At 37.1% G+C, this 21,063-nt stretch overlaps 1 protein-coding gene across 1 annotated transcript in view; it reads right to left on the bottom strand.

Moving 5' to 3' along the window:
• Positions 1 to 21,063, bottom strand: part of COL4A3 (collagen type IV alpha 3 chain) — a gene marked incomplete at its 5' end in the record, with an annotated part of 54,007 nt that overhangs the window by 31,519 nt on the left and 1,425 nt on the right. The window contains 14 exons of the mRNA XM_084212387.1: positions 396 to 452; positions 636 to 698; positions 1,770 to 1,847; positions 3,209 to 3,250; positions 3,362 to 3,397; positions 3,881 to 3,943; positions 4,740 to 4,817; positions 5,421 to 5,447; positions 6,267 to 6,320; positions 6,991 to 7,053; positions 7,351 to 7,395; positions 7,862 to 7,906; positions 8,281 to 8,370; positions 11,368 to 11,424. Of these exons, the coding sequence (XP_084068513.1) occupies positions 396 to 452; positions 636 to 698; positions 1,770 to 1,847; positions 3,209 to 3,250; positions 3,362 to 3,397; positions 3,881 to 3,943; positions 4,740 to 4,817; positions 5,421 to 5,447; positions 6,267 to 6,320; positions 6,991 to 7,053; positions 7,351 to 7,395; positions 7,862 to 7,906; positions 8,281 to 8,370; positions 11,368 to 11,424 (798 nt within the window). The remainder of the gene's footprint in view (positions 1 to 395; positions 453 to 635; positions 699 to 1,769; positions 1,848 to 3,208; positions 3,251 to 3,361; positions 3,398 to 3,880; positions 3,944 to 4,739; positions 4,818 to 5,420; positions 5,448 to 6,266; positions 6,321 to 6,990; positions 7,054 to 7,350; positions 7,396 to 7,861; positions 7,907 to 8,280; positions 8,371 to 11,367; positions 11,425 to 21,063) is intronic.

Genomic DNA, 21,063 nt, shown 5'->3' with positions numbered 1-21,063 from the left:
CATACTAATTTAAGTCTGCTGCCTTAAGTAAACATGGTGTTTTCTCTTCTACTTATACCTTTGCATTACAAAGCCAGTACATGTCTAGCAGAGCACTCTTTTACAAAGTTTTAACAGCAGAACATTCATAGCAAAAAAAAAAAAAAAAAAAAAAAAAAAAAAAAAAAAAAAAAAGAAAAAAGAAGCATACTCACAATTAACTGACCTTCACTCCAAGTACTCATGTAAGTACAGTCACTTGACTTCTAGCTCTTGTCTAGTTTACTGCAGGAAAGAATCTTTTGAATCTAGGTAGATTTGCTCAGAGTAGCAGCGAGACAAAAACTGGACAGCAACAGAAGTTCAAAACTGTTTTTCAGAAAGGACTAACACATGTATTCAATGTTTGCACACACCTGTGCTCCTGGTTCTCCTCGGTCACCCTTTTCGCTTTGGGAATCACCAACTGGCCCCTGGAACAAAACTACACTGAGGATACACATATTCTGAAGTTCACATTTTCTAAGTTAAATATATATTTTATAATTTTTTATCTTTAAAAAATACAGTTGGAATGCTATTAATAGGTATTTTATTCAACTCATTAGTTCTATTCTTGTTACTAAAAGTTAAGGGATTTACTTTTGTTCACTTACTGTAAACCCCATTGGCCCTGGGAGTCCTCTTGATCCTTTTTCTCCTTTTTCTCCTTTCAAGTCCTATTACACAGAAAAGAAGGGCTTAGTGTGTTGTCTTGGATTTTTCCATGCTTTCCATTTCAGTCTGGTTCTACAGATAGGAAATCCTTCTGTCACCAGCAAGATTCTTCGAGCAGAGATGGTTCTACTCTCAGACGATTAAGAAGCAGAAACTTTGTATCAGGGTAAGTCTGATGTTTGAAAAAGAAACCATTTCTGCACATTTCAGAATAGAGCTAGGAAAAACAACCTACCTGTGATTGCATGCAAAAGGACTGCAGTAAACATCCCCACAAATGGCAACAAGAAACAAACCCAAATAAACCTTAGTCGCTTCGCTGGAGCTAGAGTTACTTCCAAACATAATTGTAGCGGCCATCTACAGCATCCTTATCTCTGTGGGTGCAAGATTAGATTATGCTACAGTGTAGCACCACTGGGCCACACCCTAAAGTCACTGTAAAGCCAAATTTCATTGTCTATTTATTACCTCCTTAGACTCATGTGCCAAACTATTTATGGAAGGAGTTTTGAGAAGTTTCTAAACAATAATGCCCGATGTTCCTGAAAATTTGCCATTATTTCATTATATACCACCACAGCTGTGACTGGAAAGTGCTCCAGGCGCTCTGTATTTGATCTAAACAGGTTTCAGTAAAAGTAATGAGAAAACAAACTACAAACGTGTTGTAAGCTTTTGTGAAACTCTGTGAGCTCAGAGTCTGACATTCTCAATGCCAAGGCCCAGAGGCCAACACAGCTGTGGCTTTGATAGCCATTCAGAACATCCATGTGGATTTGGTGCAGCAGAAGTGATTTACTCCTCATGCACCCAGGGATTCCCAGCAGTGGGGTCTGGTGAGCAAGAAGCATTGCCCTGGCATGGGCAGATGTGCACGTGAGCACCCAGGCTCAGCCGAGCTGGCTCCACACAGACACCCTAACAGAGCTTAGAATGGAATCAAACAAGTCTGGAAAACATTAGGATGGGTAAAAGGAAATGTTATCAGAGCAGTGAAGATGAAAATGTCCTCTCAAAGTAGAACCTAGTCAGATGGCTTATCTGGATGGGACGTTTAACAATTTCATTACCGTCATGTTGTCTGGTCCAGTTAACGTCACAATAACAGTTCCTGGGGGCCCAGGGGGTCCAGTTAACCCAGTGTCACCCTTGGAAGAAAAAGAAAAATAGAGCAAATTACAAGCAGGGTGTTTTTGTTATTTCAAATTACTACCACTATACTTTTGATATAATGAAAATTCTTCTGTCATTGCACTCAGCCAATAATTCAGTTAACACCTTTGTTTGCCATTTAAATTCCAGTAAAAAAGACATGTGGAAGATTTAACCTTCACCTAGCTGATTAATACAAAAATGAATATGCTGATATCTGTTAAAGTTTCTGGAAACAACTTAAATTTTTAATCCTATTTATTTGGTACAAAACTATTTTGAATCAAGCAAAAATAACTCCTTGATTACAATATTTATCTCTATTGAATTATGTCAACCAGTAAATTACATGAACTGTCTCTGGTGGCATCCCCCAACTTGCAGTCTGGGTATTCCAGGGAAATCACAGAATCATGGTGCTAACAGACAAAACAAGCTTTCATGTGTCCTTCATTACAACCTAAGTAGTGAAGTCCACCTTTTCATTAAGAATCTTTGAGAACTGGCAAAAAGTCCTCAGTGTGATCTTTCCTGTGGACCTCATCAAAACAATATCCACAATTTTCAGTGATTTTAAGCCAGGAATGCTTTTGTATGAATTTGCAGCAGAACAGCAAAGAATGTGTCAACTCCTTCCATGGTCACCTGAGCTACTGCTAATGAATAACCAGGTTTATAGGTTTTTTTTTCCCCCCAGGAAACTCCTAGCACATTCCTGATGGTTATTACAATGTTAAAACTGAACCTCTGCAGGTCAGTTAGCATAACTGTGAGATTTCCTAATCTCTTGCAAGAATATTCAGATTAACTGCAGTAGTCTTGCAATGGCAGACCGGGTGCTGAGAGACAATGTGAGCATTTGCAGTAATTCCTGGTTTAATGTCAATTACATGGAATACAAAGTAAGTACATGAAAGACAAGTTATCCAATTTTTATTCAAAACCTGGGGGTTTTGCTTGTATCACAAGGGCAGACACTGAAAATAAATTGGACAGAAGTTGTGATACTACAAATGCTACATATTTACCACTGTATCTGCTTAGATAAGCATTTAGGAACACTACACAAAGTACATATATTAATTTAATGGTATGTGCTAATAAATATTAATTACTGGCTTCTCTTCAGTGTCTAATCTTCTGTCTGGATGTTTATCTCATTGGCTCTTATGTGAAAACATTTTGACCTTAGAGAACGTTGCCGTGTTTCCATTTTTCAACAAAAGATTCCCACATATATACTGAAAATTTGCATTTTACAGGACTTACTTCCCCAAACATTCCTCCATAGCAAATCAGAAAATGCAGAAAACAGAAACAAAACTTATAAAATGTTTAAAACTTTTTATGAAATTACCTTCCTTCCTTTGGCTCCTATTACTTTCAGTCCCATAAGACCCTGAAAAAAATCCCCAAATGTTATTTTTTTAAAACTTTACAAACACTTAAACATGGGTTGATTCATGTTACACAACAGAAGTTCTCATTTTTTTTACCCATTTGAGACTACCTTAGGTCCAGGAGGTCCTGGTTTCCCTGGCATGCCCTACAAAACAGGAAAAAAAAAAAAAACCTCAGCTAAAAACTTACAATCTTGTTCTCTGATATAGGTGTTTTAAAGTACCCAACTTCCACAGAACTTATATCCCATTTTTACTCTTTCCTCCACCTTTACAACTGCAAGCCATTTTCGGTGGGTGACAGATTGTTTACACAGTATAGTTGCAAGCATATGCATCTCTCAATGTTATGCATATTAGTATTTAAAGTGAATTAATAGATAGTTATTTGAAAATTAAAATTTATGCCTACATGGACAAGGTATGCTTCTGCAAATATAGAAATTATCATGCATAAAAATAATCAAAAGAAACAAAAAAATCAGATGTGTGCAGAAAAACATAGTTTTTACACACACATGTGTCTAGACCTCAAATAAGTTTGAGAGAGTCAAGTACTTGCATCTGTGTAATTCCATAGGGTTTAGGGGAAATCAAAGGTCAAAGTAACAAGTGAAACAAATTCATACTAAAGGTCCTGGAGGGCCCTGTGGTCCAAGTTCCCCAGGATATCCTTGAGCACCCTGGGCACCCTGCATATTGAAAAAGAAACAGGAATAAATCTCCTGGCAAGATTATGAGCAAAATAATTCTTCCTCACTGCTTCATTATTTGGCATGTGTTTTGAAACACAAGAAAACATCTGTTCTAAAACTAAACTACTCAAGTGAGGATGTAAGTAAGTCTTCTGAGAAATGTGGACTTGTAATCCATATGGTTCTATTAATGTCTCTAATAAGCCTTCAATCCTTCAAGTATTCTATGCAATAAATACTATACTTTAAAGCTTTTTTTCAAAGAAATGGAAAATGAAACATTTTTGTTTTCTTTTTAATTTAATGCTCTCTGTTTATTCCAATAGTCAGAAGAAATGTCAGCCCTGCCTTCCTGTGTAAATGTTCATTCTTAAAATATGGACCATTCTTTCCTTTGTTAGTACTCCAGAAGTTGAGCTGGTCCATCCTGTCCAGTCTTAACTTTGAAGGGAATTTTAGCAGTTGGACTTGATGGCCATTATAGGTCCCTTCCAGCTGAACTATTCTATTCTATATGTCTAGGGGTAAACTCATAGATCTGTGACCAGTTTTTCTCCCTACATGAAGTACTGTTCTTCTGCAATCTGACTGGCCTGCAAACTGACTGATTTTGGTTTAGAAATCAGTGACACAATTGTAAAAAACACTGTATCTATATTAAGTAAATAATACACTTAATTCATGTAAAATACCAAACAATTTTTATACACACTTGTGTTATATAGAATGTGTTTATACATATAACTGTATATTTTTATACATATCTATCTCAGCAGCCCTTATTTTGAGTTACCTGGAGACCAGGCATTCCTGGTAATCCAGGATCACCTTTTGCACCATACTCTTGGCTATATCCCTCTGCAGGGTACCCCTGGAAAATTAGATAAAAAGAAACATAAAAAGTTATGCTGTAGAATTCTGTAGTGCAACAAATCTTCTAACATAGTTTGTAGGGAAATAAGCAACACCAGAACTGCATAATGATGGAAACTGTCTACTATGGATACTTCTACCTTTAAAAAAGATTTTATGAAACCAAATATATCTTTTGCAGGCCTTCCAGTTCTGTTAGGAGCAGTCTTCTTTTCAGATATACCTACACTACTCATGCACAATCCTCGCTTTCAATTTATTTTTGTTACTCTTTATTGCTATAAACACTCTCTGGTGCATCTGCAGATTTCCATATGAATTCATAAACTGTTTGGGGGAGGAGCTTAGTTTTCTATGTGCTTGAAAGTGTTAAATTTAATTACATGCAGTAATGGTAGTTTGAGGGAAAAAAAAATTATAGACCATTTTTCAACCTGAGGTGAATGCTACTAGGACAAAGGAAGGACCAAACTTGGTGGTTGCTTCTTCTGGAAGATAAACCTTCTGTTTCCCATGAATGAAGATGTAAAGAGCAACAAACATACACACAAATTGTTGATAACCAATAAATATTTCATGCAATATCTAGCAAAAAACTGACCTTCTCTCCTTTGATACCAGCAACTCCCTAGGAAGAAGAACAATCATATTGAAACAGAAAAATAAAAGAGTGCTGAAATAACACACTCTAAGTAGTATCTAAGCTTGATGCTCTTCAGGTGATTTATTTTCATGAAGAAGGTGCATAGCCAGGTTCATGTTTACTGGGTCAGACTTCAATTTAAGAAGAAAGGGCATATTGTTTAAAAATAGTTAATCTCAAAGGTGCAACTCTACAATTGAAGGCAGAACAGCTTTGAAACCTGATCTTAATAAATGAATAAACAAAATCAGCAAAGCTGGTAAAATAAAGATCATATTTATAAGCTGGATTTGAAGCCACTGGAACTTAAAAACAGCATTCCTTTTCCATTTGTTTAAAAGTATCTCTTTCAAACACATCTCTACAGTGAAAAAAAACCCAAATCCTGTGATCAAAGCAGTATACCCAGAGTGAGAAGTTGTGGGGTTAATTCCTGGCTCTTAATGACTTAATTAAGCCATTATTTCCTCAAAGATATTTAGGCATGAACTCAAACTGCAATCTATTAAATATATCTTGGACACTTTTAGGGGTAAGTGGTAAATTTTCATGAGTATCCCATGAGAGCTAACTCCAGTCAATGAATTTCATGCAGTCACTAGCTAAGAAGTTGAGGCCCAACATTCAGACAAGAAAGCATTACTTTTAACTTTGGTCTCTTTATCACACAGTTTTCATACTAATAAAATGGGGATACCTATATATTTCAACTGTTGTCAGTATGAGCTAACATGAGGCTTTACTCTCCTTCAGGGACTGGCTTCACATGGTGGGAATGCACACAATCATGAATTTCACACTTACTGGAAGGCCTTGAGGACCTCTTCGACCTGGAGGACCTGGAAATCCTTGGTCACCCTGAAAGTAGTAACCTGATTTTGTCAAATGATCACAGAAGTTTTCTGTGCTATCACACTAAATGTACTGTGAGATCATGACCACTGTATTTTGCTAGAAGAGGATTTTTCTTGTATTTTATGCAGCTTGATTTCTATCCTTGACTGTTCAGATTAGTTCACAGTTTCACTAGAAATTGATTTTCTGTAGTAGGGATTATTCTGACTCCTCCTTTCAGAATGCTCATAGACCAAAGAAAACCTGGTAAATCTGTTACTTAACATTGAGCCTTTTCACTTAATTACTTTCAGGATTTATGAATTGCCAACTGCAAGCTAGATACTGGCAAAATAAAATGGATTAACTATCTCCTTTATAACCCATTGCAACAAAAGTTGGACAAAACTGATTAGGTCTCCTGGATTTAATGAAAAAGGTATTATCTATCAAAATACCAAATGTTATTCTTATCTTTTAGCCAAGACCATTAGAATGTACTATTTAAGTATTTATTTTGCACAAAAAAGTAGCACTTTTCCTTTCTCTGGTCCCATGACACAAGTTTTTCTAGCTGATGAAGTCACAAAGCAAAACAAATCAAAGCTGTAGATTGGGGGAAATTTAGATCCCTTTTTGTCCATTCCCATGCACAGCCAAAAACACTCTCCAGAACACTCAGCTTGGTTTGTACCTTTGTGCCATTGCATCCTGGAACACCTGGGAGCCCAGGAGGACCAACACTCCCTGGTTCACCCTAAAAGAAGCACAAAATTGACACAAGCTTTGTTTTTTTGTACATTCATATTGCCTTACAGAAAGACTGAAAGAGTTTATGTTGGAGCAATGTTTCACAAGACTTGACAGATTACAATGTGTTCTTAAATCATTACAATGAATAAGAATTGCTGATGCCAAGATTTTTATCTCTAGGCCAATTGACAGAGACAATGCTGATGCTGAGACTAGAGTGAGCACATTGAGCTGAGGATAATTGTGCACTAAAGACTGAAGTAAGAGAGAAATGGTTAAATCAGTTTCATTTTTTACTTACAGGAAGGCCTGGAGGACCTGAAAATCCGGGTATTCCTGGGAGTCCCTGATGATATTAAACCAGATAAACAATATTACAAATACTAAAAAAAAAAAGCTCATTAGGCAATTTTTCTTTTATTACAGTCATATTAAGAATGAATGCAAGTATGATTCAATTAAAAGATCATTACTTCCTTAACTCTTCTGACTGTGAACCAAGCATAATGGTTGCATACAGGTAACACACACTGGTTTTGCCCACAGAGAAAAAACCCAAACAACTCTTTGTGGTATTCTAGTCTGACTTTTTCCACTGCAAACCCAAATATTAAATACATACAGCAACAACCTTGGATGTAAGGTGCAGCAAAAAGGGCAAAATTTTTAAAATTAATAATACTAGTGCATACACTGTGTCATAAATTTTAACCATACTTTGAAATCAGACATAATGTTTTGCTTTTATTTTGAACCAAGCTGGCAATTAGCATGACATTTAATACATGTAAGTTTAAAATACAAACACTTACTCGGATACCTTTGGGTCCAACTAAGCCTGTAAGCCCAGGAGAACCCTAGATCAAAAATGGAAAGTGATGTTTTTTGGTACATTTCAATTGAGAAAGAGCACATAAATGTCAACAGGACATGCAATATTTTCAATAGCAATACCAATATGTGCACACAAAACCAGCTATATCAATAAATAAATAAATAATTGGCCTATTAGAATCAATAAAGGAAACAAGAATTTCATACAACTTGCATAAATTGTGTCGTCTTTCCTTCCCTTTCAGTGTTTACAGGGGATGTATCACAGAATGCTTCAAGTAGGAAGGGACCTTAAAGATGATATAGTTCCAACCCCCTGACACGGGCAGGGATCCCTTTGACTGTCAAGCCCAGTAGTTTCTCTGGGTGTTTCTCTCTGTCTCACATACATACCTACCTTTGGTCCCTGTGGCCCTGGAGGCCCTTCTGGACCAGGAAAGCCTCTTTGACCAGGTGGACCGGGAACACCAGGAAAGCCTTTTTCACCCTGCAAACATTAAAATAATTAAGCTCTTCAAATATCCATGAATTCTCCTTTTGATAGCTTATTTCTGAGCCATTCATTACTTTCAGTACCCCTTGGCTTTCTGCTGCTGTGGCAGATCCACTGTCCTTGCCAACACTGACCTGTTTTTGTGCTCCATCTCTGGGCTGCCTCAGCCCCACATGCTTGTAAGGATGGCTGAATGATCAGAGCACAAGACAGTACTTGGGATTTTGTAGAGTATGGAAGTTAGCTGACAGCATGAAAAGTTTAAGAAAGCAGCTGATATGGTACTCCTTATTAATATTTCTGTATTATGTTTAGCAACACAAATTGAGAGACTTAATGGCTGTTTGTCACAGCACATGTAGCACTGACACAGCCACCACACACAGTGTATCATCTCACAACTTCAGAAAGTTCACAACTTCAACCCATACAGAGCAACACCTCACCACTTCAGAGGGCTTCAAGAGTCAGCCCTCCTTGTTCTTTACCCAGCCTTTTATCCCCTCCTGTCCATTCATTTCACCCTCTGTTCCCTTTGGTGTTGCTCAGTGTCCCTGGGCACTCCCTGGCTCGTTGCTGTCAGTGCTGCTCACCTGCTGCTCACAGCTGTGCCCATGGGGATGAGGATCCCAGAGCCCCATCCCAATCACCACAAACTGGGTGCCTACAGCTTCTGCTGTACAGCAAGATCACTTCCAAACCACCAATTTCTCTTCATGAAAACCAAGGAATAAAACAGTGGGAGTCAAATGCAACAAAACCATTCAGACAGACTAAAAACCCCTTGCTTTACATGACAAATATCTTAAATTTTTCTGAATCTCAGATATTAAGACACCAAATTACTTTTTCATGTGTTTTAAGATCAAATTCAAATAAATAAACTAAAAGAAACAAAATTGAAGGTACAGAAACAGAATACAGAAGGCATAGCTAGAGTGAAAGGGGCATTTTCAGTTTTTTAGTTAAATATAGATGATGCAAGCCTTAACTTAGTTTAAATTAAATGTTTCAAGCCTGGAAGCTCACGGAAAAGGTCTTTCAGCCCTTCAGACAGCAACAATTTAGCATGCTAATTTTTACATCAGTGAAGAGCTGCTGGTTCAAGACCTTTACATCACAGCATGACATGGGAGAGAAAGAATAGGATTATCAATTCTCTCAGAGCCAATTTTTCTATTGCTTTATACAAAGTTGTACAAATAAAGTATGTGAAATTTTGCTGTTACAAAGTTTGAGTGTCCTATTTGATGTACAAGACAGGAGCCAAGAGGTGTCTCTGGGAAGGCAAAATATTCTGGCTTTTCCCTGCACCAATTCTTACTTCTCAAAATCCCACAAACTCACTAGATTTTAAATAGCTTCTGAATAAAATAAAAAATTAAAAATAGATTTGTATCTCTCAAGATAGAATGTAATCCCATAATACTTTGACATATATAAAATAAGAATTTTATTATAAAGTGCGTGTGAGATCTGTATAATAAATCGGCATAGCTTTTTATAAAAAATGGTTTATTTCTATTGTATGTTCTGCAGCAGCATCCCAAGGCGGGAGGATGACTGCTATCCCAGGAAGAGCCGCTGGAGGGGGTTCGGTATCAGTGCCAGGAAAACCAAACTCCACCTGCCTGCCCGTGCCAGGAGCCAGGCGGTGCTGCCTGAATCCAGAGCAGCACTGCGCTCGCCTGACAACTTCACTGCCCTCTCTACAGAAAAGGCAATTTCAGCTACACCTTCTTCTTAGCAGATCAACAAGATCAGAGGATTTTCAGGTTGTAAAATTATAAACACTGAATCATGATCAAAACATGTTGATTAATGTCATTATCCTGATTATCTGCATGTAAAACTTCATCAGTCTAAACAATTATTTACTCTTAGCCTCAAATTGCTCTGTTATTTTCCATGGAACTGATAAAGACAAGTTGTGGGTGTCCATTCTTATTAATATTTCTCTTTTAGTGGGCAGCTTACTTTTTTCTAGGTTTTCAACTGGTTTCAATTTCACTGTTTAGGACAAACTCAGGTTAGACCAACTAGTAACATGAAAAATAAACAGGGAGATTTTACAAAAAAATATTAGTATTCTCCTTTCCCACTTATTAATGTATATTTTAATAATGATCATATTTACTTCTAGATAAATTTTCTCCAACTTCATAAAAGCAGATGGGACCAATCAGTGGGACTAATCATATTCCTAGATCTTTATAGATGTCTGAAGAAGTTGAGAAGGTTTAGTATGGCAAGTTCTGTATTCATGGCTCACCTGAACTGCAACCATGACTTCTCCAATAATGCCCCTTTCATTTGTGAATCAGTTGTTCTTCCAACTGTGAGCAGGAGTTCCAAAGAATTTTTGGCATTTGTGTAATTTAGGTTTGTCTAAAAGCCACTCAGAGCCTCTGCCAAGCTGCTATTGGCAACAGGCAGAGCTGTGGATCTGTTACTGCTGATGGATTTGCTGCTTCTTCAGTGCTGGCAAGGTGTTTGTGATTAGGACCCAGAAACTCATGCCCTGCTTGATCTGCAAGAAGTTTATCTGTTTGATGCCAGTGTGTGCAGCTTTCCTTCAGGAACTGGCAAAGGGGGGCAGGCAGGAAAGAGACGGAAAGAGGGAAGCACTGAACACGAGACTCCTGATGGCATTATGAAATTTATAACAGGAGAGCAGCTGCCAAGGTAATGGCATTTGTTAGGGGTTAGTGAAAGAGACCTGGTGGTTTTGGGCAGTTGTTCTGCTGGTGTCCAAACATCATACAGTGCTGTAAACATAATAGTGCAGAAAAAACCAAATCAGTTGAAAAGGCTTTGTTAAACAGTTTCCCCAAAGTTAACAGAACTTTGTAAGGTAATCACTCTGTGTAAACTCTGTTGGTAAAATACCATCATGCACTAAATTCACTCACTGTATCAACTGAAGTAATGTACCAACAATTTCCAAGTATATAAGCTAATATTCAAAAGGGAAAATGTATCTGTTCTCACCTTACTACCTTTTGTGCTATCACAAAAGCAGGGACTTTTACCTTTGCATACACAGCTCTGAAAAACAAAAATACAAATGTTATAATACAATTCTTTTTCTCATTGAATTGTTTGGAGAAAGGCAAGTAAGATCTCAGTGGGTTTAGTAAGTAATTATTTCACAAATAATATACAACTTAAAAAAAATGTTTGTGGAGAGGCAATTCACAACAGTGGCAAAGATGTCATTATTCCTCTGTATTGCCCGTTGAGAGAAATAAGGGCATTAGTGAGATCTTGCAGACAGAATTAACTTCCCCCTACAGTTTCTCACATTCCAGCATTCACAGTGTTTCAAATTTGTAACTTTTATGTTTCTTTTATGAAGGAGGAAAGACGCTGCAAGTAGCTGCTGCTCTCTATGGTCTTGACAATTCCTGACAGTTGCTGCTTGTCTTTTAGGTGGCTGAACTTAGGTGAGATGATGCCATCTATCAATTTAAAAACAGCTGCAGGGACCATTCCTCCAGTGAACAGATATTTAAACATTTATTTACAAAATAAAGCAGAAATTAGAATCAGTTGTCTATGAAAGATAAATCCTCAAGAAATTATTGTGTTTGCCTCTGATTTATAGACAGATTAATAGGTGGCTATCTGATGTCTCAAGCTAGATTTCTAAAGAAATGCAAACATTAAATAGTAAATTCTTTGTCATATTTAAAGAAGACTCGCTCCTACTGTGATCTGACAGCTAGAATTCAAGTGGTACTGCATCAGAAATTTGGAAAACAAAGGTATCATGTGAAACAGAAACCATCTAACTATGCTACCTTTACTATTATATTAATCAATATGATTATATCACCAGGGATACAAGGATAAGAACTAGTGCAGAATTAACAACAAACAGTATCCTGATTTCTCCTTGGTGAGATCAATCAGTCTGGTACTGGGTAATCTAAATTCATCAAGTCAGTTATATGACAGATATTTTAAGCCTTTAAGCATCAATACAAGAGGATAAAGTGATGTATATCTCAAAATAAATTTGGGATAGTTTATAAGACAACTGATTTTCTTGTTCCTTATTCAATTATAGTACCTTGCATCCCAAAGCATTCTCTTCAAAACTGATGATTATATAGAGGTCTGCTAAGCAATATAAAAAGGGCAGTTGCTCAAGATAAGATGTATACACAGATATATACCATTATAATTCTACAGACCTTCATGGAGTTGTACCTTATTCCTGACTGTGAAACCAAACTAGAAGCAGATCTTTCCAGCATCTGTATGCAAAGCACAGTTTTCAGGACATGTCGAGAAATCCAAAAATGAAATTACTCTCCCATAACAGGTATAATCTGCAGAAGATTTGATGTGTACAGATACAGAACAAACCCTTTTATCTTATAATCAAAGATGATCCAATGTGAAGAGGAATGCATGAACATGTAGAAAATTATGACACTATACAATTAATCTAAGTTAATAAACTATTGAAAGAAAGAGAGCCTTTGCTCTTCAAGAAGTCACAATGCTTAGAATGTGTTTAATTTGCCATTAGTAAGCTTTCAGATCTATTTAGGTCTTTTTGTGTACACATATCACTCTAAACTAAACTGAAAAGACCAATGATTTAACATTACACAGTCAGTTAGCTGGATAATACTAAATGTTTTGGCATATGATTTTTTATGTAAGATTAGATTACGCCTTCTGTACAGGAGCTTTGAACCAAAAAATCATTGCTCACTTATACTGCAGGATGCTTTCACATCCTTCCAAGATGCCTGCAGCTCCTTTATCAAAGGATCATAAAAACCCAATATGATGTTTCCAGGTTATAAGATAAGGAAAGTGAATACTAGGTATTAACAGTTTTTTCAAAATTCTCACAATAACATCTATACAAGCAAGGGTATTAATCAAAGCCACAGTTTTACTGCATGTTTTTTGGTTTTGTGATTTTCATAGTAATAATTTACATTTCTTTCAAATATTTAGATGAAGAATATTTTTGATCTGAAATCTAGGTCAAAGGATACAGTCAGATCATTATAGGATTACCAGATTAAATCAATTCACCAATGAACCAAAATTAAAACCCCACAGCACATAGAGTAATTTACAGAGGAGCTCTTCTCCAAATGTTTTTAGTGATAGTTACAGTGTTATATTAAACAGATACATAATTCCAGTAGTCCATGTTGAAGCACATTTACTGCACTGGTTAATTTTTGTTCAGTGGGTGCATCCTTATCTATAACACTGAATTGCCCTTCCTGTGCTATGGGGTTGGATTCTATGGGGCTCTGACCTCTTCCTGCTCCTGATTCAGGGAGCAACTTAACCAACTGCTTACAAAGTATTCCAGTCCTCTCCTTCACATAATTCCTCAAAGAAATGACACAGAAAGAAGAAAGAAATAACATACTGCAGACTATAGTGTCACCCATACAAAGGTTAATGTAGATTGAGCATGGCACTGCTACTCCAGCCACTGCAGTGGGGGCAACTTAATTTGGAGAGAATCTTACACAGTTCTCAGCACTTTGCCAGTAGCACTGGTTACATGCAGAATGTCAGAGAGTGTATTTAGAGATGTTATCGAACGTGAATATGCCAAATGATGTGACACAGTCTTAATGTAAGGAGAAGACCAAGCAATGCCAGCCTTCCTATTCTGTCACTAGCACTGGCTCTGAGTGCTGTCACTCACACTGGTGGGGCAACACAGTCCTACCAGGAATGGTTTAAAGGCAGGAAGGTAGAGTATAGAGGAACAGAGCCAAAGTGAGGATGAGCCTGTATTTCTCCACTGATCTATTTTTCTGTATTATATATACAATGACAGAACTGTCAGAGTATTTCTTTGTTCCTCCAGATCCAGAGAAGATCAGAGTAGCTCACCTAGAATCTCAAAATATATATTTGTGTTAAAAACACTGTCTCCAGGACAGAGAGGCAGCAAAATGTGTTGCTGCAAGAAACAAGCACCATATTCTTTAAGTATATTTCAGACCAAGAGCACACAGGATGAGTAATAAAGTTGAGATGAAATAAATTGTAATGTGTAGGAATATAGTAAAGTGGCTGAAGTGGGGCTTAAGTTTGCACTTTTGGCCTGACTGGTCTTTAATTTCATGGGTGAACTCCACTGATGTCCGAAGTAAATCCTGGTTAACATAAATCAAAGATGACTGTGCAACATGAGGTATTTAAAAATGAATTAAAAGCAGTGCAGGTGATATCCATTAATTGCTGTGGACAGTAAAAATAGCCCAGGTGTCTCTCAAATGGGTGATGAAGCTGTTGCTTTCCTTCCCTGGTTGCTCTAACTGCTGATCAGACTTATTTTTTAAAAGGCATAACTAATTTTTCATGTAAACTTGATACTTATCTCACTTATTCTGCCACTAGGTCTTTATCTCCTAACTTAAAGAATAGCTGAATTAGAACTCTATCACTATGTGGAACAAGACTTACTGGATAATATCTATTTTTCTGTGATGTCACTTTTTTATTCTTTTCCATCTTTCTGCTCATTAATGATATCCTGAGCAGCCTGAAAATATGCACATCATCACAGTGGTCCTAAGTGGAAGCTAATTTCAAGTTTTCTGTAATTTCTATTAAATGCCAATACTTATTAAAAAATATGTATCAGTGAGCCAGCTCCTTTAAGTCTTGATTATGAATTTTCAAGTGCTGCTGACATATGGAGATTTTTGAATTCTTCCTGGGCTGTCTCAGTGCAGAGCAATCACTTTACACATCCCAGCTGTGTCTGTAAATCACAACTGAGCTCATAGAATAACCCTGCTCCAACAGTTGATGTTAATGTAGTGCTTAAAGCCTCAAAGGCCCATTTCACTAATTCTCTACTACCTGTTTTCTATTGCATCCAATAAAGGTGGGAGTAATACATTGTGATTATGAGAAGTGGAAAGTTTTGCTCAATTATTCACACTGCAGATGTGTGTTGGGTAGGTATGTGCACATAGGGTAAATGTTGCACTTTCTGAAGAACATGATGGTGGTAGCTAGAGTTTCTAGCTTGGATACAGTTACAGTTTTGAAAATTTATCCTAACCTGCATAAGAGGATCTGGCAGCAGAGCTTTACAGAAAAAGGTTCCCACTGTGAGAAAAGCTGTATAAAGAAAATCTTTTTCTTCTGATGCACCTGTATTAAGACACTTATCTAGATTAGCACAGTCAGGAATTCTAGCTAGACAAGGTGGATACGTGACCCTGGCAGCATATTCCTCATGTTGCACAACTGCAAATCACCATGGAGCGTGCAAGGTCCTGGAGAATGAGCTCCCCTCACTCCAAAACATTGCTATCAAAACAAAATACCAGTCCCACAATTAGAATCTGTATACTAAAAGTTTTTCATGCATTCTAAGCATCAAACATGAATTCATTAAAATTATCAAAGACCACGAAGAACTTTATGTTTTTTTAGTGATTGCTGGACCAGTACAACAAAACCAAATTATTAAGCCTTCAATAAGTATGGACAACATAGAGCAGAAATAGGAGATGATGAGATGAAGGAAAATATGTCAGTTCCCAAACCCTGAAACATTGTGTAGTCACTTGTGAACTGGAAGGCAGCCAGACATTCCTACCTTAGAAGACTCCTGTTAACAGCCATGTACGCTATCACAATTCACAGCATTTTGCTTACCAGTTGAATACCTAGCACAGGATGAAAATTATTTCATTCAGACTTTCCATTATAAAGAAATACACCTGTAACTTAATTAATAGCACCCAACACAGAGAGCCTGGATCTAAAAGACACAGCAGGAGACAACTGTTATGCTGCAGGCAGTGCAGCTGTTGAACAAGCTCCAATAAACACCTGTAATGGGAACCCTGCTCAGGGAATAGCTATTGAATCAAAATGCCTTGTTGGTGACACAGGCCTTGTATTCCTGGTAATGTGCTGCTTTCAGTGTGAGGTGCAGGAGAGAAGTTCTGAACATTTGTGGTCATAGGAAAACATAAGACTTCACAGAAGCAGGACTTTGTGTTTAGTTTACAGATAAATGAGTCATGGTCACACGATGGTAACACACATTTTTATCTGAACTTGGTAAGAATCTCCTTACTTTAAATCCTTAATTTTAAACTGGTTTGAGCTCTTTAAGGAGGGATTTGCTCATTCATGTAATATAAAGATATATTTATAATGGTATTTCAAACCAACTAAGCTAAATGACATGTAGAGAGATGGAAGAAGCTTCTGTCTGCGAACATTTAAATAACTTTCTATTATGCCAAGGGGAACAGGTGTAGGAGCCCCTTTTTTCACTTCAGAGATTGAAAGCACTTTGAAAAAAATTGAAAAAAATCTTTGAAAAAGATTGACAAAAATCTCTTACTTTTACAGCAAAACCCTGTTGGTTAAGAACTTTGCACAACAAGATTTTTGTAGTGTTAGACAATCTCTCATAAGTATCCACACTTACCACAATAAAAAAGCAGTAACATAAACCTTAAACAGTATAAGTCAGATGGAAACAAAATTTTCAGAGAATTTCTAGTATCTCTTGCTTCTTTTCTTGTTGATATACTTACTGCACAGACTATCTTTTTTTTTTTTTTTTTTTTTTTTTTCTGTGAATAAGCCTGTTTGTACAAAAGTTCCAAGAAACCACTGTAATATAGCTGTTCATACAGGGAAACACACCACTGTGTCATTGGGAGTGTGTTCCACATACAACTCCCATGGTGCCAACCATACTCTTCTTCAAGCAGATACAGCACAATTAATTCTACTGAGCTTCTCCCTTCTCTCCAGTTCATTATCAGATAGGAAGTGTAGGGCTTAGCAATCTTCACTTTGCCCATGTCTTCATCATTGCCTTAGGATAAAACAGATAAAATGTTTTAATGCAGAACAAACCAAACACACTGAGTTTTCACAAACTCAAATGATTTGTGAGCTCTGTACCAATGGCCACTAAGGCCTATTTTGTAGACATTGCATAAAATTACTCAGTATCTATACAAGTAGAGCTGGTATTTTGTGTGCAGTTTTGAAAAGCTGTATGTTGAGGCTCTCAAATCTCCTGTTTTGGAGAGGGTGTGTGTGTGTGTGTGTGTGTGTGTAAATTACTTTTGGTCTATAAAGAGAAGATACAGAATTTCTCTCTCTTTAGACAAAGAAAATGATGCTTTTCCTTCTAAACCATAGAATATATTTACACTTATGTTTATAATGACCAATACCTTACTCTACAAATCATCTCACTGGGATTGAAGTTCCTGTGATAAGGACTATCAGAAATGGAACCAAACCGTTCCTGATATATACAGATGTGTAAAATCTACAAAGATGGAGCCATAAACTCCATCTCTGGGGTTGGTTTCTTCTCCTGACCTTGAAGAGGACATGCGGACAACAGAAATAAATATTTTCTTTTCCCCAAGGAAAAAAAGACTAAGCAATTCAGGCCACACAATTTTGTTTTGTGTAGCAAACTCTTAAGGGTGTTTAATCAGCTTATTCATCCGTGTTCTTCCTTCTTAACAATCACCTTAAAAGAGCAATCTAATAACAAAGAATACACACCATTTAACTAGTGAATTTTTGCTTACCTACCACAATATGGTTAGCATTAGGTCACAGACTTTGTATTTCTTCCCAGCTGTTGAGTGTGGGAATGATAGTCACTAAAATTTTCATCTCTTCAGGCCTGTATATTTGTATATTCATAAAATTCCTGGTGTGCATCCTCTGTTTAGTGGTGCAAGTAGCAATGAAAGCAACAGTAGCTTGTTCAGAGAAGGCTTATTGCACACGCTTTGGTTTTTCCTTATTTGAAAGGCTCTGTGATTTCACACATTAAAAAAAATTAAAGGTCACTTCTTCCTGCAGCTTCCTCCAAAATAGCCTGTGGAAAAATGCAGCACAAAGCCCCAGCTAAAAGGTCTTCACTAAGTCAGGCAAAATGAAAAACCTCTAGACCTGTAAGACTTGTACCCTGTCACAAAATGGGTAAGACAAATAATGGAAATGGACTAAAAATATATTAGGTGTGACAAAATAGAACTTTTTCAGTGTGTCTGTGAGAGACTGGGGCTGCAAACAGTTAAGGAAAAAGTCTTTTTTGCATTTCACCTTCCTCCTAGGCTCCTGTAATCCATGCCAACATACTTCTAGTATTACTTTGTTAGGCAGTAAGGTGAGAATGTGACAGTAAAACAGATGACCGGACATCCCATACTGGTCACACTTAATAGCAAAGTATTTTGTTTCAAAGATCTGTTATATCAAGTCAGCTCTAGGTATTGCAGAAGAGACTGCTAGCACAGATCATGAATAAAATGGTTTTATCTCTATGAAATGCAAAGCAGTGAAGAAAGAACCCGCCTACTCTAAGAATTTTAATGGCATTATTCAGCCAGCAAAACAACTTGAATTACAGATTTTGCTTATATGTGTATTTGTCTTGTAGGTTTTCTAGAAAAGGCATCAAGTGTCAACAGTTCAATTTTTACAGGTGTTTACTTAGGTCATCTAAGCAGGTTCATCTTTCTGTTGTAAGATGCAGCACTCACATAGGCACACTTCACATTTCTTGGCCATCAGAGCAATGTGCTGCAAACCAGCAGAAATCCATCAATTTTGATGCACAAACATCAGGGTAACTCTGCTAATTTATGCTGCCTCTGTTGGCCCTGTAGAAAAAGCCTTGCTCTGCAGTGCTGTGACATTGGACTGTTTCTCTGTGCAGGTGATGGCTGAATTACAAAAAAAGTAGAGGCAATCAGGAGCAGAAAAGTCTAGCAGAAGTTGGACCTAATTCTCAGAGTAGCACCCTCCTTGACTTTGGAGCTGGGATCACATTAACCAAATCAAAGAGGGCACTTCACAAAGGACTTGTTTTTCTAACATGCTCTGTGAACTCTCTTGTATATTCAGGTGCACATTTCCCTTCTCAGCTGCTTGTGCAACAAAGAACCTGGGTGCTTCCAAAGGCTATCAGACAAGGAACATTCTCACCAGGACACTTGGTGCCTCCAACACTTTCATTCCTGGTCAAAAAAAGCCTGTGTGCTCTTCCTACCAGCCTTGGAGATGGCCATGGGCTGAAGTAGAACATCATTTTTCCCTTCCAGAGGCATGTATTAAGATGCAATATAGGTTACATATAATTAAGAAAAAAAAAAGACTGCTATTAGGAAGCAAAGAAGATTCATTTAAAGTACTTGCATGCAAATTCTAAGATTTGTAAGAAATTAAATTAATTGTGAAATATGAACACTTGCATTAGTCACAGACAATATGAGTGAGGAAGAGGATGCAAAACAGATCTTCCCAAGTCTTGCAGTCACCAAGGTTGTCATGTCCCCTCCTTTGCCACCAGCTCATGTTGAAAAAAATTAAATGTCATGATGGAGGCAAAAACATAACAACAACAGAACCTAATTTAATCCTGTGAGCTAACAAACACTGCAACAGTATTTACAACACAAATTAAAAAGCAGTAGTAAGATGAGGTGCAGCTAACTTGCAAGCAAGTGATCTTGATGAAGTAGAAACTCTCTTTATCCGGTTCTGAAAAAATACTAACATGATGGCACATAAAAATGATCAATGCCACAATATCGATTGAGTAATAATGTACTTGACCAAGGTCTTTTTCCCATTAGGAAAAACTGTAACAAGATGTCATTTGAAACAACAAATTTCAGGGAATATTTTTAGATTAGTACTTAATTTGAAGATAGAAGTACATAAATGGTATCAAAAGACAGGACACTCTTAAGGGAATTAATTGAATTGTACATTTACATCAAGACACTATCAGTTCCAGGTGCTGTTAGACAAAATGAAGCAATGAAAAACCAAATCCATTTTTTTCTGAAAGAAAAAAAGATGAAGAATAGGAAGAATCTTGTACCCTGTGAAAACATATTATGATGATAATTCTAAAATATAAAAATGAACAGCAGAAAAATCTGAATAATTATACCACCACTATTTGAAGTCAAGGAAGAAGAAAGAAGCTGATCAAAGAAGCTGAAAGGCCTTTGACACGGGAAGATGCTACTTCTGCTGAGTTTTCAGAAGATGTGATTAGAGCATGCCAGTGGCCAAGAATGCAGACAATAATACTCCCTAGCAGGTGCCAGAAAGTTCAGCCTCCTAAGGGCAGAGAAGTCTGGACTCTGTGAAGAGCTACAAAGACTAAAATTGCTGTATAAACAGCAGCAGTCACAAATGACTGCTGTCTTCAGGAATAAACTACACCTAAAATTTTCTATGTTGAAACATTTTTAAATTGACGCAAACAGCAGAACTATTGCTTGCTGGTCAAACATCAATTTATTTTCATATGAAATTGTTGCATGATTTTAGAACATTAACTATACTAACTTGTTCTTTGCAATCAACAGTTTAGCCAAGATGCAACAATTTATTCATCAATTATCTCGTGACAATTACAGTAGCCACTAATACTTAATTAGGAGTTGAGATAAAACTGCCAGAAGAGAGGCTTAGAAAAAGTGTGTGTGCGTTGTGGGAGAAGGGGGGACATTCCTGGAACACAGCCTGTGCTTGCTAAAAACCGTCCAGAAGCCTACATGATGATATCCATCTCTTCAGAGCAACAAGGGCAATGGATGGCAGGTATCAGTAGAGGAAGAGGAGAAAGGAACAAAACCCAGCAAACTGGGCAGAAGAGAG

The sequence above is a fragment of the Fringilla coelebs genome (assembly GCF_963513975.1).
Source record: "Fringilla coelebs genome assembly, chromosome: 10".
In the NCBI taxonomy this organism is placed as follows: Eukaryota; Metazoa; Chordata; class Aves; order Passeriformes; family Fringillidae; genus Fringilla; species Fringilla coelebs.
This window is presented reverse-complemented; position numbering and strand designations above follow the sequence as displayed.